Raw genomic sequence first — 17,456 nt, 5'->3', positions numbered from 1 at the left:
ATCGGTGCAATAAGGCAATAAAAATTGCTTCTAAAAGTGTAAGATCATTTAGTGTAAGAGAAAATTGAGCGTTGTACGAACATGTGATGGTAAAGCAATAAAAGCGACATAGTGCATAATAAAGGTTGCTATCACAAGGGGCAATATAACGTGATGTTCTTTTGCACTAAGGGATTGAGCATACAAGCAAATAAGCGCATGGCAACCTCTGCTTCCCTCTGCGAAGGGCCTATCTTTTACTTTTCAGTATTTACTTTTATGCAAGAGTCAAAGTTTTTCCCTCTATTCCTTTTCATTTTTCTCTTTTGGCAAGCATCATGTGGTGAGGAAAGATCTAGGCACATATGTCCAGTTGAATATGGGTAGCATGAGTTATTATTGTTGGCATCACCCTTGAGGTGAATACGTTGGGAGGCGAAATTATAAGCCTCTATCTTTCTATGTGTCTGGTTGAAATGTTTTGCTCATGTGTACAAGGTGAGTGTTAGCAACCATATAAGACCATATGATGGTTGAGTATGTGGAGCTCTTACTTAAACTCTGTTGAATAAGTTGAATTGCAATTGCTTGGTGACTAAGAACATAGGTTGTTGAGTTTCAAGAGAATTCATTGTTTGAACCTTAACATGTGAATGGTTGCCACTATAACATGAGAAGTTTCATAAGAAAGAATTGATGTTATGATGCTAGGAAAAGTGATTGAAATTATCATTTATCAAACTTGTGCACTTTGCTAGCATTCACACTTCATAAATTATTCCTTTTATCATTTACCTACTCGAGGATGACTAGGAATTAAGCTTGGCGATGCTGATACGTCTCCAACGTATCTATAATTTATAAAGTATTCATGCCAATATATTATCATTCTTGGGTGTTTTACAATCATTTTATAGCAACTTTATATCATTTTTTGGGACTAACCTATTGACCCAGTGCCCAGTGCCAGTTGCTGTCTTTTGCTTGTTTTTTACATCGCGGAGAATCAATATCAAACGAGTCCAAACACCGCGAAACTTTTTGTGGATTTTTATGGGCCAGAAGGAACCCAATGGGCCAGAGCTGCACCTGGGGGGTGCCCTGAGGGGGGCACAACCCACCAGGGCGCGCCAGGGCCCCCTGGCGCGCCCAGGTGGGTTGTGCCCACCTCGGTGGCCTCCCGCACCCCTCTTTGCACTATAAATTCCCAAATATTTCGAAACCCTTCGGGGTTAACCTAGATCAGAAGTTCCGCCGCCACAGGGCTCCGTAGCCACCGAAAACCAATCTAGACCCATTCTGGCACCCTGTCGGAGGGGGAATCATCTCCGGTGGCCATCTTCATCATTCCGGCGGCCACCATGATGAGGAGGGAGTAGTCCACCCTCGGGGCTGAGGGTTTGTACCAGTAGTTATGTGTTTTATCTCTCTCTCATGATCTATATCATGGGCTTTGTTAATATAGTCGGATCATATGATGTTTCTCCCCTCTATACTCTCGTTGTGATGAACTGAATCTTTACCCTTTGAAGTTTTGTCATGTCGGATTGAATATTCAGAGATGAGAACACATGATATATGTCTTGTAGTATGAATACTTGAGGTGACAATTGGGGTATCTTATTGATTCACTTGATATATATTATGTCATTCAACTCGCGGATTCCCGCGATGATATTGGGGTAATCTATGCATAGGGATTGATGCACGTTTTTCTTCGACGGAAACTTTGGGGTATCTTTATAGTTCTTTGTGTGGATTGAGTATTATGAATATGAATATGCTTTGGTGTTATTCTAGTACGAACTCTAGGATAGATCGAACGGAAACAATAGATTTGTGTTATTTTAGTACGAATTCTTGAATAGATCGATCGAAAAGAATAGCTTTGAGGTGGCTTCGCACCCTACAAACCGTTCCTACCTTTTGTTCTCCGCTAATAGAAACTCGGGAGTAAACCTTTGCTGTACTTCGAGGGATAATCATATGATCCAACTATGTTAGCATTGTTGAGAGATTGCACTAGCGAAAGTACGGACCCTAGGACTTGTTTTTAAGCATTGAAACACCATTTTTGTGCCCGTTTACTATTTGCTACCTTGCTGTTTTTATTTATTCAGATTATCAAAATATATTTCTACCATCAATATTACACTTTTATCACCATTCACCGAACTAGTGCAGCTATACAATTTACCATTGTATTGGGTGTGTTGGGGACACAAGAGATTTCTTGTATTTGGTTGCAGGGTCGTTTGAGAGAGACCATCTCCATCCTACACCTCTCACGGATTGATAAACCTTAGGTCATCCACTTGAGGGAAAATTGCTACTGTCCTACAAAACTCTGCGCTTGGAGGCCCAACACGTGTCTACAAGAATAAAGTTGCGTAGTAGACATCACTTAGTGATAAAGTAAAGCAATTACATGGCGATTGCATTTCATACAATAAAGCGACAACCATATGGCTCCCGCCAGTTTCAGATAACTGGTACAAAACATGATCATCTCATACAACAATCTATATCATCACGTCTTGACCATGTCATATCACAACATGCCCTGCAAAAACAAGTTAGACGTCCTCTACTTTGTTGTTGCAAGTTTTACGTGGCTGCTACGGGCTTCTAGCAAGAACCGTTCTTACCTATGCATCAAAACCACAACGATTTTTCATCAAGTGTGTTGTTTTAACCTTCAATAAGGACCGGGCGTAGTCAAACTCGATTCAACTAAAGCTGGAGAAACGGACACCCGCTAGCCACCTGTGTGCGAAGCACGTCGGTAGAACCAGTCTCATGAACATGGTCATGTAATGTCGGTCCGGGCCGCTTCATCCAACAATACCGCCAAATCAAAGTAAGACGTTGCTGGTAAGCAGTATGACTATTATCGCCCACAACTCTTTGTGTTCTACTCGTGCATATAACATCTACGCATAGACCTGGCTCGGATGCTACTATTGGGGAACACAGTATTTCAAAAAAATTCCTACGACCACGCAAGATCTATCTAGGAGATGCATAGCAACGAGAGGGGAGAGTGTGTCTACATACCCTTGTAGACCAAAAGCAGAAGTGTTTAGTAACACGGTTGATGTAGTCGAACATCTTCGCGATCCAACCGATCCAAGTACCGAACGTACGACACCTCCGCGATCAGCACACGTTCAGGTCGATGACGTCCCTCGATCTCTTGGTCCAGTTGAGGACAAGGGAGAGTTTCGTCAGCATGACAGCATGGCGACGGTGATGATGAAGTTACCAGCGCAGGGCTTCGCCTAAGCACTACGATGATATGACCGAGGTGTGTAACTGTGGAAGGGGGCACCGCACACGGCTAAGACAATTGATCTTGTGTGTTCTAGGGTGCCCCTGCCCCCCGTATATAAAGGAGGGGAGGGGAGGCCTGCCGGCCCTCCTAGGGCGCTCCAGGAGAGGGGAATCCTACTAGGACTCCAAGTCCTAATAGGTTGCCACATAAGGAAGTGGGGGAAGAAGGAAGGAAGAGGGGGGAGGGAAGGAAATTGGGCGCCGCCCCCTTCCCCTAGTCCAATTCGTACCCAAGGGGGGGGCAGCCCCTCTTGTCCCTTCCTCTCTTCCCACTAAGGCCCATCGAGGCCAATTAGTTCCCCCGGGGGGTTCCGATAACCCTTTGGCACTCCAATAATTATCCGGTACCTCTCGGAACTCATCCGGTGTCCGAATAACATCGTCCATTATATCAATCTTTATGTCTCGACCATTTCGAGACTCCTCGTCCTGTCGGTGATCTCATCCAGGACTCCGAACAAACTTCGGTCATCAAATCACATAACTCATAATACAAATCGTCATTGAACGTTAAGCGTGCGGACCCTACGGGTTTGTGAACTATGTAGACATGACCAAGACACATCTCTGGTCGATAACCAATAGCGGAACCTGGATGCTCATATTGGATCCTACATATTCTACGAAGATTTTTATCGGTCAAACCGCATAACAACATACATTGTTCCCTTTGTCATCGGTATGTTACTTGCCTGAGATTCGATCGTCGGTATCATCATACCTAGTTCAATCTTGTTACCGGTAAATCTCTTTACTCGTTCCGTAATGCATCATCCCGTGACTAACTCATTAGTCACATTGATTGCAAGGCTCATAGTAATGTGCATTACCGAGAGGGCCCAGAGATACCTCTCCGATACACGGAGTGACAAATCCTAATCTTGATCTATGCCAACTCAACAAACACCATCGGAGACACCTGTAGAGCATCTTTATAATCACCCAGTTACGTTGTGATGTTTGATAGCACACAAGGTGTTCCTCGGGTATTCGGGAGTTGCATAATCTCATAGTCTGAGTAACATGTATAAGTCATGAAGAAAGCAATAGCAGAAAAACTAAACGATCATTATGCTAAGCTAACGGATGGGTCTTGTCCATCACATCATTCCCTAATGATGTGATCCCATTCATCAAATGACAACACATGTCTATGGCTAGGAAACTTAACCATCTTTGATTAACGAGCTAGTCAAGTAGAGGCATACTAGGGACCTCTGTTTGTCTATGTATCCACACATGTACTAAGTTTCCAGTTAATACAATTCTAGCATGAATAATAAACATTTATCACGATATAATGAAATATAAATAACAACTTTATTATTGCCTCTAGGCATATTTCCTTCAATCCGAGCCCCACCCTCAAGCAGGACACACCAAACAGACGCAGCCGACCGGAACAAAGCGGAAGCTCGCCTTCCACCCCAAAGCCGACACCTTGGCATGGTCGATGACCTCGGCGACCAGATCAGGGCCAGGGGAACTCCGTCGGCCACCCGTAGTAGCCGCCAGAAGCAACGGAGGGGGCACCCTACCCCTTCCCTAAGTCCCCTGACACCACCAGCAGGCCTCACGTGCATCACCACACCATGGCACCACCCGGTCTTGATGAACCCGTCGCTGAGTCTAAAGAAGAGGGAGGGAGCTCACTCGAGTCCGACACAGATGAACCGCCGCCGGAGAGACCCGCCGTTGTCGCGCGCAAATCAGACAACCACCAGGTAGCAGCAGCGCCGCTGCAGACCACCCCACTCCGAGGTCAAGACCGACCTCGGCCACCGCCCCGCGCCGCCCACCACCATCCAGGAGCCGGATCTAGGAGGATCGGGCCGGATCCGTGCCAGCACGCTACCGCCCAGATCGGGAACCCCCACGGCTGCCGCGCCACAAACAAGCCCGCTGCTCGACGTCGCGTCCCCACCAGGCAACCCCACCGCCGAACTCCAAGCACGCAGTCGTGCCGCCGGCCCTGCCAAAGCCAAGCGCCCCCACTCGACGGTCATCTCGCGCCAGCCTGGAGCACGAGGGGGGAGGAAGAAGAGGCCCCGCCATCGCCCCCACCGGCCGGGCTTCGTCCGACGGCATATCTGGGCGGCGGCAAGGGAGGAGAGGGAGGTCGGGTCGCGGCGGCTAGGGTTCCCCCCGGTCGCTCGCGAGAGCGACACGGGAGGAGAGGGGAGCGCTACTCCTTCGAAATGGTTTAGGGTTTAGGGTTAGCTAAAAGGCTTAAAGGCTAGGTAATGAACATCACTTCTTGGTTGTTTGGCCTGTAGTAGGAATCTGGTCCACTATTAAAGAAACCAAACACATTATAGAAAATAAATATATGAAAAGAGAAAGAAGTCGAGCTAGAAGAAAAATTCCCTCAACAGGGAGAGGCGGGAATTCATTCAAGAAAAAGGAAGAGGCAAGATTATAGCTTCAGAATCTCGCTTAACTTGAATCTCCTGTTCCAAGTATAATTTCGAGGTGTTGCATATATGAATATCTTCAAACATGCCTTATTGCTCTCCACTCTCCAAGGAGAGAACAAAGTCAAGAACGTTGCCACCATCCGATCCAATCTATGTTTTTGCTTGAAGTATGAGACCCAAATGTTAGTGAGGGTGGGGGGGGGGGGGGATGACGATGGCCCCACAAAGGAAGCGGCAGTGGCGGAGACAGGGGTGCCAGCCAGGGCCCGGGCCGGGTCAACATGCAAATATTTTCAATAGAACATTGAGTATTTCTGCTACAACAGTGTATTAGCTTTGTATTTCTTTGGTCTGGCCCTCCACAAGCTAGCTTAGCAGCTCTTGGCCCCGCCCATTCAGTTTTCCTGGCTCCGCCACTGGGAAGCGGTGCATAGGAGTGCCGGGATCGTTGTCACCAACATAAGCCAGGCAACACTTTCACCTAAAGCAGCACCACCGCACCCTCAATGACATGCTACAAGGACATTCTCCCGTGGCACGCAAATAACGTCACCAAAGAGCCGACAACCACGTATTAGGAGCACCCTAGGCCATGCACGGTTCACCGCCACCCACCCAACCAATATAGCACGCCACCAAAACTAAAATGACACAGAGCCACCACTTTGGCTTCCGCACGTTGACAAACACACCTCACACCTAAAATTGCTGCCGTGACACTCTGTAACTGCGGTTCGTCGCCCCATGTCCAAGACAGCCAACCAAATTACCTACATAGTTACTTTAACTAGGGTTTCTACTGCTGCCCCACTCGGTTTTTATCCTGTGGAGTAAAGAAATGGACGGCTCCAATTTTTTGGGAGGGAGACAGAACAACGGTAAAAACCCAAATTGGTGAGAAGCCCCACAATGTGTTAAGGGCCTCTTTGATTTGTAGGATTCCAAAAACATAAGATTGCAATGTCATGTCCATTTAAATCCTAGAGGACTTTGGCTTGTTTGATTACATCATAATTTTTTTATTTTTAAGAAAAGGATCCTTAAATTTGTTTTTTCTCCGTAGGATTTGATCCTATGAATCAGACGACCATCGTAAGAAAAAATCCTAATGATTTCAATCCTCCAAAATTGCTATAAAAATCCTTTGAATAAAGAGTCCAGTAGATAATGATGAAGATCATGAACATTGCATACGGCTTCAAGCGCCGAGGCATAACTTCAAAAAAATCCTAAGAATTCCAATACCTCAAAATTCACATAAAATCGTTTGAATCAAAGAGGCTCTACAAACTGCGTGCCTCGCTTCTTCAAGGGACGAGACCGGACTTTAGTTTTCTTTTGTCGCATGCATTTGCCGACAACAAATCAATGTCTACGAGGATTACCCCTTCAAAACCAAAATCAAAATCGATACGCAAGGCATTAATGCAAGGTATATATCCCAGTCACTCTCCATTCCAACTTATTTGTGCACGACATGCACCAATTCTCTCCACATTATCCTTCCGAACAAACTAAAAAATTCGCCGCGTATCTTTGTTCTTTGTGCATACATGATACATCTCGCTGTTTCAAGGTCGACCAGAGATATATTTGCATACGGAGCTACTACTAGCTAAGCATTGTTAAGTGATAATAACAATAATTTGGACAACATGCATGGGATGGGGCCGGGCTAGAATTTCGAACAAATCACTATACTGCGCACCGTATTCCCTCATGCAGACATATATGCTTGATTGATCGATCCACTTACCACGTACACGATACGTCTCTCTCTCTCTCTCTCTCTCTCTCTCGTCCCCCTCAGGTACGTAGGCCCCCAGCAGGAGATGCTAGGTGGCTAGCGGTGCACTTTTGAAGGAACGTACTGGCCTGAGAGGCTGAGACCACTAGCATGCATGGGTAGTAGCATCATGCTAGCATTTCACCATAGCTTCATTCTCTTTCAACGCTTTACATGTAGTTATGTATCGTCATCTAGCTTGCTAGTTGCGCAAGTGCCTGTTATTCCCAGCTTTTTATTGCATCGATCGGTTGAGCATATATCCATTTTACTTTTTTTGTGTGCAAAATACATGTCCATTTTACTTGTACGAGTATGTAACAAATGACAAGTGGTAGAGTTAAGTACTCCCTCCTTACCAAATTATAGTGCGTGGGTATTTTTCATAAGTCAGACACTCAAAACTTTATAAACGTTGATTAAGTTTGTAAAAATATTATCAACGTTTTTACGATATTAAATTAATACCACAAGATTCGAGATGAAATGTGTTTTCATTTCAGAAACGATAAGTACCTGGCGTCATGTACGAGCACATGGCAAATCGAACGTTTTCGATGGCGATTCTAGTGATGCAAGGATGGCAAATTAGTTAACACACACGGCAATTTTCCATCCAAAAAATAAACCGAAACGCGAAATTGCCATGCTTGCCAACTAAAGTTGACATTCCCGCGTCACTAAACTTGTCATCAAACATGTTCGATTTGCCATGTGCCCGTACCTGACGTTCAGGCATCGGGCGTTATCAAATTCCTTTCATTTTGAGATGGTCAAAGCTCATGGTTTTTCTCCTTCTAAAAACCTGGTCAAAGTTTATAAACTTCAACTTCTTCAAAATACTATACGTGCAACCAGCTGACGATGTGAACAGCTGAGCACTGACCATAAGCGTACGCACGCACGCACGCACGCCGACCGGGCTCGATCGAGCCGAAAGCATGGGAATTGAGGTGTACTGTACGTCCATTTCAGTCTCCTCGATCGCATGGACTTGGCGCTCTGCTTTCGGCCACATCCCACGTACTGTTGCACGCACCTGAACGCACGCGCACCGCGCGTATGTGTGTGTCCATGTCAGCCGCCTCTCCTCTCGTCGAAGCAAAGCAAACGAAGCTACTGCATGTCCATGTCAGCCGCCTCACCTCAAGTAGTTCACTCTCGCTGCTGCATGCGCGCGCGCGTCCGTGCATGCGCGCACAGATTCGAAAGCCAAAATTAAAGCGCGCGAACAAGATCCCCCCTCCTCCCCTAAACCTAACCGTCCCTTCAACCGGCCACTAGCTAGCTTGCCAGAGCTTCCGTGACATGTCCAACACCTGGCCACACACTCGTCTCTTCCACCTCGCCCCCAGCCCCCTATAAAACTCGCCACCCCGGCTCACCTAGCCTCTCACACACTATAGCTCTCACTCCACCGGGCACACACACACTCTTGCACGCTCGATCGATCGATCTCTAGCTTGCACGAGATCACAAGGTCACGAGTTAGTTTCGACAGCAAGAGGAAGAAGAAGCGGGTCACCGGCGCCGCCTGAGACCGAGGAGGAAGAAGGGGGCCACACGTACTAGTCGAGGATGATCGGGTGGGGGGACGTGTACAAGGTGGTGGCGGCGACGGCGCCGCTCTACTTCGCGCTGTTCCTGGGCTACGGCTCGGTGCGGTGGTGGCGCATCTTCACGCGGGAGCAGTGCGACGCCGTGAACCGCCTCGTCGCCTTCTTCGCGCTGCCCTTCTTCACCTTCGAGTTCACGCTGCACACCGACCCGTTCCAGGTCAACTACCGGGCCGTCGCCGCCGACGTCATCTCCAAGGCCGTCATCGTCGCCGTCATCGCCGTCTGGGCCAGGCTCCTCGGCCGGAACGGCAACGGCAAGGGCGCCGCGGGGTGGTCCATCACCGGCTTCTCCCTCTCCACGCTCACCAACTCGCTCGTCGTCGGCGTGCCCATGGCGCGCGCCATGTACGGCGAGTGGGCGCAGCAGCTCGTCGTGCAGCTCTCCGTGTTCCAGGCCATCGTCTGGCTCACGCTCCTCCTCTTCGTGCTCGAGGTCCGGAAGGCCGCCATCGGCATGTACGTCGACGTCGGCAGGAAGAACGTCGTCCACGACGCCACGATGCCCGAGTCACCGGTCAAGGCCGACGTCGAGGCTGCGCCCACCGGCGCCGTGGCCGTGCTGGTGGTCGGCGGCGTCGAGGAGGTGGGCGGCAAGCCGTCGGTGTGGAGGCTGGTGAAGACGGTGGCGCACAAGCTGGCGCGCAACCCCAACACCTACGCCAGCTTCGTGGGCATCACCTGGGCCTGTGTTGCCAACAGGTATGGTGCTACGTGCATTCCGACGTGTCGCTCACCATGCAGCACTGCATGCGTATGCGTATGCATGCTGCTTTAATGCTATCTCCTCTCCACAAGCCCTAGACTAGAGCTAGCCATATAATTTGTTTAGAATTTATTTTCTGCTCCCCAAATGCATATGCATGCACGGTAGATATGCAATGGGACGAACTATTTTACTGCCCATCTTTTGCACCCCATGTTAACAAGTTTCAATAAGTTTGTGCTAGCTGAACATGAAATTAATATGCAGGCTACACATGGAGCTGCCAAGTGTCCTGGAGAACTCGGTGCTCATCATGTCCAAGTCGGGCACGGGGATGGCCATGTTCAGCATGGGTGAGTCACCAATCCATTACTTATATATGAATATGATGCAAACATGCGCATGTTTTATCCAGATTTACGTACGTGCATGCACTGCTGGTGCATAGTGGTTAATCTTAATCGCAGAGGTATCGCATAGCTATCACTTCCATAGCTTTGCATCGCTACTTGTTCCAATCCGGATCTAATACCCCATCATCTAGTAGTAATACATATTCCATTTGGTTATTAGTAATAATTACCTAAAAGAAATGAAATAGTACAAAGAATCATATATAGCAAAAGCAATAGAATATTTGCAGAGGAATCCATCCACCAAAAGGCACAGGTTCTGCTTTCACGTTGCATGCATGCTGTCTGTGGTCGACAGCAACCTAAAACAGGAGTGAAAGGCAACAAAAAATATTACTCTACTAGAGAAACTTACAAGATTATTCTAGAGTTGTTCGGTTAACTCATGTAGTACGGGGTAGTACTAGCTAGCTAATCTTTGTGTGCATGCAGGACTGTTCATGGCGCAGCAAGAGAGGATCCTGGCGTGCGGGCCGGGGTATGCGGCCCTGGGCCTGGCCCTCAAGTTCGGTCTCGGCCCGGTCGCCATGGCCATCGGCTCCATCGCCGTCGGCCTCCGCGGCGACGTCCTCCGCGTCGCCATCATACAGGCACGTACCGCTCCCTAATCACCTCATCACCTCATCTCCTTATGCTATTCTACATGCGTCCAACAAAATTTCACTAATCTGATTACTTCAGTTCTGCTTCTGAATCCCCTTATTAAGCAACTGAGAAATAACCTTTTTACAGTTACCACTAAAAACTATCTGGCCTAAACACGTGGTGATTCGTGTAAGTACAAAAAAGATATACCCTCCGTTCCTAAATATAAAACGTTTTGGCAGTTCATGTATAGACAGAGATAGCACAAGATTTTGATCGGTCGGCTATCCATGTCTAGTCGGTCCCTTTTTACCGACATGTTTATAAGATTAGAGATCAAATTTGTGTTTACGAAACCGTTTCAAAGCCAACACGCTTAAAGGGGCTGTGTATTACTGAACATCTAGTCTCTGTTTCCTGACACCTGAGAATTTTCACTTGGTTAATGCTACGCGAGTTGATGCTATGCTGATGTCAACCCACCCAGCATCTGCCTTCCTAGGCATGCATGCAAGAAAACCAATGAAGATTTTTTACCACTTTATAGCAAAGTCCCGTGGCTTCACTTTTGACCCGAAAAGAAAACCAGCTTAAGCCGAGCACTTCGGTCCTTACTGTGCATTTTAAACAAAAGCTTTCACAAAGTCATCTACCATGATTGGATTTCACCGACATTAGATCGCATCCGCGGAGAAAACATTACCACAAGAACACAAAGCCGCCCGAAGGTTTTCTTTAGTCGATGTAGATTAGGTATAATTTCCTCAAGACCACACACACAAATGTGCGATCCCAATCTGAGATTCGAGTCCTAGTTTGTCAGCACCACTAACCTCGCCACTTTGGGCTTTTGAGACCAACGCTGCCTGCAGAGCCACAAACATGGAGCCTAATGCTTAAAAGCTAAGCATGCACCACAGGAGCAATAACAGACTCATTATAGTTTAATCACATCGTTACGTGGCATGGGACACGTACGCGTTCCAAACAGTATAGTTGTGTGATTGCAGTTAGCAGAATTATCATCTTGGTCATCTGTGTTGATATTGTTTAAGAACATTATAAATCATGCACAACGCACACTGAAAAACGCATCCAATAACATGGAACACAGACCGGTAATTGCCGTTTGTTTGTGTCCGTACACACTCAAAATCACTCTAGAGCGCTGTCTTGACCATGGAGTGGATTGGCCTTCAATGGGGCGGCGCAGCTTCTCTTTTTCATACCAAGAAGAGTGCATGTCCTTATTTGCTATTGTTGTGCCACATTTTGACCCCTGGCGAGGACAAGAGGAGATCGTTGAAATCGGTCGGGGATCGAAACTGTGCTTAAATTAAAGGAAAAGGAAAAGAAAGGCTTAGAGAAAGTGCAAGCAAGGGCACACCACCTGTTTTTGGCATGTTGTAGAGCCTGGCCCCATATGACTAGTCATCCTCTGATGAAAAAAGGCCATGTCCAAAACAGCAAGACATTAACAACCACTCATTAGATGCTTGTCATACAGTCGCATAGGCATGAACCACACTAAACTGTTGGTTAAACACTAGCATCCATATAGTAATATGTAAAGTTTGACAACATAATCATGTTAAGGGTTTTTTAAACCAGTAGCTGCTATTGTGGAGTCAGCACTTAGACGATGCACCAGGGTAGTCCTACTCCTCATCATGTCAGCTAATGCGCATTTCACTGGGGATGAGTTGGCCTCATATGAACCAATAAATATTTTGATGTGGATCATGGTTAAAGAATAGTCTGCCCTCTTTGATGCCTGACTGATGTCCATGCCTCGTCATCCTTTCATAATACCCCATGTTGGCACTTCAAACCCTATATATAACATCATAAAAGATGCAAAGCGGTGCCAGTTTTGCTTTGGTGAAACAATCACTACTTATTGTCAAGGTAAAGGACTGCCACAATTTAACAAACTGGAGGTAAAAGGGAGAATGTTACTCTGGAGGCGGTGCTTGGAACAGGTGTGAACTCAATCCTGGACTCCAAGAATTTGTGGTCTAAAAAGAGGGGGGAATTGGCCTCCAGCCAGATAGTGGGAAAGTTATCATCTGGGTGATGGTAGGGTTATGAAGGTCCGATCTCATATACCAAGAAGATGTTCCTCTCTACAGCTCAACCTTACTAAAATGAGTGTACACGAGGTTCTACATATTGTTGTTAAGAAATTTCAAATAAAAAATTGGTACCTCTTTATAATACTTTCTATATTTAATTCTTGAAATATATTGGACTGTAATTAAAAACAACGGGGGTAATGCATTATAATGCTGTTGACATTTTCCTGTGCCTATAGCCTGACTAAGCTTTGTTTGAACATTCTGCAGGCTGCACTACCTCAATCAATCACGTCGTTCATATTTGCAAAAGAATACGGGCTGCATGCAGACGTCCTTAGTACTGCGTAAGTCTTTGGAACTAACTATAAACTACAATTAGATGAGGGCAAATGCTTATGCAGACAACAATTTCTTAGTCTTACACCGTTTGTTGCTCAATTTTGCAGGGTGATTTTTGGGATGCTTGTCTCCCTGCCATTGCTAGTAGGACTTTATATAGTCTTAGAGCTAATTAGGTAGACGCAGAGCCTTGGATACATCAGGAAAACAGATTTTCCCCCTGAAGCTGCCCAAACATAAACGCTGACAAGAAATGTTATGACATATCTCATAACTACATTCCTCATCACATAAAACTCCAGTGGGAGTTATCTGAGTGCTATGGAATCCTTTTAACACACCTTGTGTTAGACCAGCCCAGGCCATTAGGCCCATTACGTACTCTAACACCTTGTAACAACAAGGCTTACTTATTCTGTTACTCAAAAGAATGTATTACATGAATGCTTGATATTGAGTCTGACTTCTCTGAGCCAGTCAGTTTTGCAGTGGTGTAAACAGTTAAAAACGACATTTGTGGCGGACAATGTCAAAAATTCAACTGTGAAAGGAAGTAAATAAAGTTTCAACAGCATTACCTCAGTATACGTTTTAGTATATTCCCTAGCTCTTCACCACGATCCTCCTGAGCATGGTGCCCTGCCTGTATGATAAGTCATGAAACCAAATTAGTAACACGTGAAGTGAAGAAAACAAGATCCAGGCATCCAAATTAGTTGCGCAAGAAAAAGAAGATGTATCAGCCACCTATTCCTAATACAAGGAACCATGAAAATAATCTAGACCTGCAGTAACTTTACTTTGATTTCATTTAATTTCCATTTAAGTACTTTGAACATAATGTTTTAAAAAAATTGGGAGAAGTGTACAGAAACAAACCATTGGCAGCTGCAGAACGTTGTGTTTTAGGCCATCACAAAAATCTTCAACCCCATCATAAGTGAGCCAACGATCTCTCAAGCCCCAACATATTGTTGTCTTCGTATTCCATGAATCACTCGCTAATATGCTCCTCATGGACTCAATGTAAGCCTGTATTAAAACAACCAATTTAGAGCATTTAAATTAACATAGCAATAGCAAGGTGATAGATTAGCTGTCTGCATCAATAGACAGGGATTACCCTCTTTTTGAAACAAAAGCCAGGCAATAGATGAGCATACTACCTTAAGATCCTTTCCCATAGCTCTTGTTATTGCATTCAGTGCAAAACCAGATGCACCTGAGACAAGGTATGGCCTTCTATATACAGTAGCATCTTCCTCCTTCATCATGTATGGCCCACTACTAGTCAAGGCCTTATCACTAGCTCTAAGAGGATCCTGAAAGATTTAAGACAGTTGTTTTTAACCAAAATGGTTATATAACATAAGTCTAGGCAAAGTTGGCACAATAGCTGCTAACCTGAGAAAATACTTCGCCCAACAAAAAGTTGCTGAAACATGCAAGGGTGGATGGAAGCTTTGCATGTTTGTCGGTTATCTATAATATGAGATATCCCGTGATCAGCCTATAACTCTTGAAACATAATGAAGCCTTTAACTCATAAATTAGATTCAGCCTGCAACTCTTAATGTATAATGAAGCTTTAGAGGGAAAACTTGCTTATCTCACCAAAATGCCTGTGCAAAATACACGATAAAAAAACTTACCGGTGGATTAACTAGTATAAGGTGGTTCAACTTGTCCTGATGTTCTTTAGCATATTTGACTACAATTGGAGCGAAGTACCCCTGCAAGATTTTACATTCTTGCATTAAAACACACACACAATGATACATTAACCAACATCCATATGATGAGAAGCACCTGAACAACAATGGAGAGCTTATCAGGAGCAACAGCATCGATTAATGATTCCAGGGCTGAAGTATATTCTGGAACATGGTAGTTCATATTAGTATGCAGTTCAACACGATTGTTTGGAACAAAAGGAATAATATGAAGATCACATTACCATCCAGAGTATAGTCAAAACCATATTTAGGTTGAGGCTTGTCTGAGAATCCAAAACCTGCAAATACAAACTTCTTTGTTCTAGAGTTACAGATAAATATCTAATTGTTCTAACTTCTGGGGACTGAGCGGGAACACCAAACAGAAACACAACCAGTTATTTACTAGTCCGTAGAGCGCTGAGGAGATTTTTACAAAAGGGGAAAAAGTTTTGTGGGTGGTAAGTTGGTAACTGGTAAGCTAGTCAAATCTGTCCCTTCTGTTCTTGATTTCTGACATCAGAGGTTGATAACTTGTACCAGTGATGACTTTCTATGTTGCTCCATATACTCTTTGAGACTAATGACCAGTAATTTTTCAGAATGTGTTTTGCCATCATATGAATGACATAGCTTTTCTCTGCCAATTTATTCGATTATTCTACATTTATCAAGCACCAAAAAATGTACATAACTCACCAAGCCAGTCAAAAGCAATGGAACGATACTTGTCTGATAGTACAGGTAGCACATTTCGGTAAGAGTATGCCTGTAACCCAAAAAAGCCTCAGCACAGCCATTGTCAGTGTAATGCGAAGAAATTGGAAGCCATCTAAAAACTGACCTGAGATGGAAACCCATGAATTAGAAGGACAGTAGGATTAGAAGAGCTCCCCGCTTCCACACAAAACCAACTGAAACACAATAAAGAAGTACACAGAAAAACTATGATCTTCTTTGCGATATTAACATACTTGTCCTATATATTAGCAGACAACATATGGTTCAATTCAACTCACTTAAAAACATCACCCGAAGATTGTGATCCTGAACCCATGGTGAGCCCAAAAAAGGGATCCTTTGCCTTTTCTTTGTTACCATATAATGCATGAGCTTTTACCTGCAACAGTTTGGGTAATTCATCAAAAACTAACCAGCATATACAATGTAACTAATTGGCACCACACCACAAAAAAAAAATCCCTTATCAGCACAAGTGTACACTCATTGCCATGCTTGGTCAGACAACTGATAAGTCAAAAATTTACGGCAACATTGGCACAACACGATGTTAGCAGACGAAAGGCGCAAACATTCAAACATTTGCTCAAACAAAATAAAGGAAACTACCTATCAGCACAAGTGCACACTCGTTAGCATCCCTAGCTCAAATTACAGTGGTCACACGATTGATAAGTCAAAAGTTCATGACACGGCACTGAATTAGCAGGGAAAAGGTGTAAACATCCAAACATTTGCTCAAAACTAGAGAGATTGTGAGTATCCATCAGCGCAAAACAAGAGATCGGAACAGAGTGAATGAGTGACCGCATCGTACCATTCTCCCCTGAGCGAACCACTCGTCCGACTTACTCGGGCCTTCGGCTTCCGCATACTTCCCTGCACCAATCCCCACGTTAGCAAGCATCAGAGCAGAGAGGAACCCACCCAAACTTTTGCACCCTGCGATTCCGCAAGCATGCACACAGATCCTCACTCACCCCCGCTGAACGAGAAGCCGTCTCCGATGTCGTCGTCGACGTACAGATCCTGCAACAGACACCAAATCAAACCCAAACCGAGCAAGAAACCACCAAATGCGGGCGCGGGCGCGGGCGCGTGGGATGGACCTGGTCGTCCGGGCGAGCGGCGCGGCGCCAGGTGGGGAGGGGCTTCCGGGGGCGGAGGAGGAGGCCGCGGGGGAGGGCGGCGTGGAAGCGCGGGGCGGCGAGCGGCGGCGCCATGGGAGGGCTGGCGGGGCGGGTGCCATGGGGGATCGGATTCCGTTGGGGTTTTGGAGGGAGACCGTGGCGGGGCCTGGAGGGGATAGGGTTTGGTTGGTTCGCGCCCACCTGCTCCTCCCGCCACAGTTCCAACGGCCGTGATCCGGAAACATGAACTTCTGTGGGTCCGGCTTGTCAGTGGCTGCTGCTCACGGCTATGCGCGCATCGTTTCTTCTTTGTGTGTTTTTCTCAACACTTCTCAACGCGGTTCATGTATTGTTGAGAGTGTGCCTTGTCTCCCGGCGGCCAGATCCGCGATGGGGATCGACAAATTGTATCGATCGGTACGGGAATTTACTCAAAATCTGAGTATAAGAGGATGGCAGTGCGACGGCGCCGCACTTGGAGGTGGGAGCGGAGCTGCCATGGCGGCATGTGGGGTTGTGGTGGTATTGCCGGACGTGTTGGTGGTGGTGGGTGGCGTCGCGGCGGTGAGTTGACCAGTGCTCTTGGTTGCTACTGGTGGCGGTTGGCTAGATTGACTA

General features: G+C 46.0%; 2 protein-coding genes across 2 annotated transcripts; one reads left to right on the top strand and one right to left on the bottom strand.

The window, feature by feature from the left end:
* The first annotated feature begins 8,926 nt into the window (after positions 1-8,926).
* On the top strand, positions 8,927-13,819 carry LOC123063094 (probable auxin efflux carrier component 5a). Its single transcript, XM_044486833.1, has 5 exons — positions 8,927-9,833; positions 10,105-10,190; positions 10,683-10,840; positions 13,181-13,257; positions 13,360-13,819. The coding sequence occupies exons 1-5, from the start codon at positions 9,094-9,096 to the stop codon at positions 13,430-13,432; spliced, it is 1,134 nt and encodes a 377-aa protein (XP_044342768.1). The 5' UTR covers positions 8,927-9,093; the 3' UTR covers positions 13,433-13,819.
* LOC123063095 (cis-3-alkyl-4-alkyloxetan-2-one decarboxylase) lies at positions 11,832-17,015 on the bottom strand. Its single transcript, XM_044486834.1, has 15 exons — positions 16,818-17,015; positions 16,689-16,737; positions 16,526-16,587; positions 15,987-16,087; positions 15,812-15,881; positions 15,667-15,736; positions 15,210-15,266; positions 15,062-15,129; positions 14,905-14,985; positions 14,657-14,734; positions 14,419-14,574; positions 14,132-14,284; positions 13,831-13,895; positions 12,226-12,273; positions 11,832-12,114 (listed from the first exon to the last, which is right to left on the bottom strand). The coding sequence occupies exons 1-14, from the start codon at positions 16,929-16,931 to the stop codon at positions 12,267-12,269; spliced, it is 1,131 nt and encodes a 376-aa protein (XP_044342769.1). The 5' UTR covers positions 16,932-17,015; the 3' UTR covers positions 11,832-12,114; positions 12,226-12,266.
* Between the last annotated feature and the right edge of the window lie 441 nt (positions 17,016-17,456).

This window comes from Triticum aestivum, chromosome 3A, assembly GCF_018294505.1.
Source record: "Triticum aestivum cultivar Chinese Spring chromosome 3A, IWGSC CS RefSeq v2.1, whole genome shotgun sequence".
In the NCBI taxonomy this organism is placed as follows: Eukaryota; Viridiplantae; Streptophyta; class Magnoliopsida; order Poales; family Poaceae; genus Triticum; species Triticum aestivum.
This window is presented reverse-complemented; position numbering and strand designations above follow the sequence as displayed.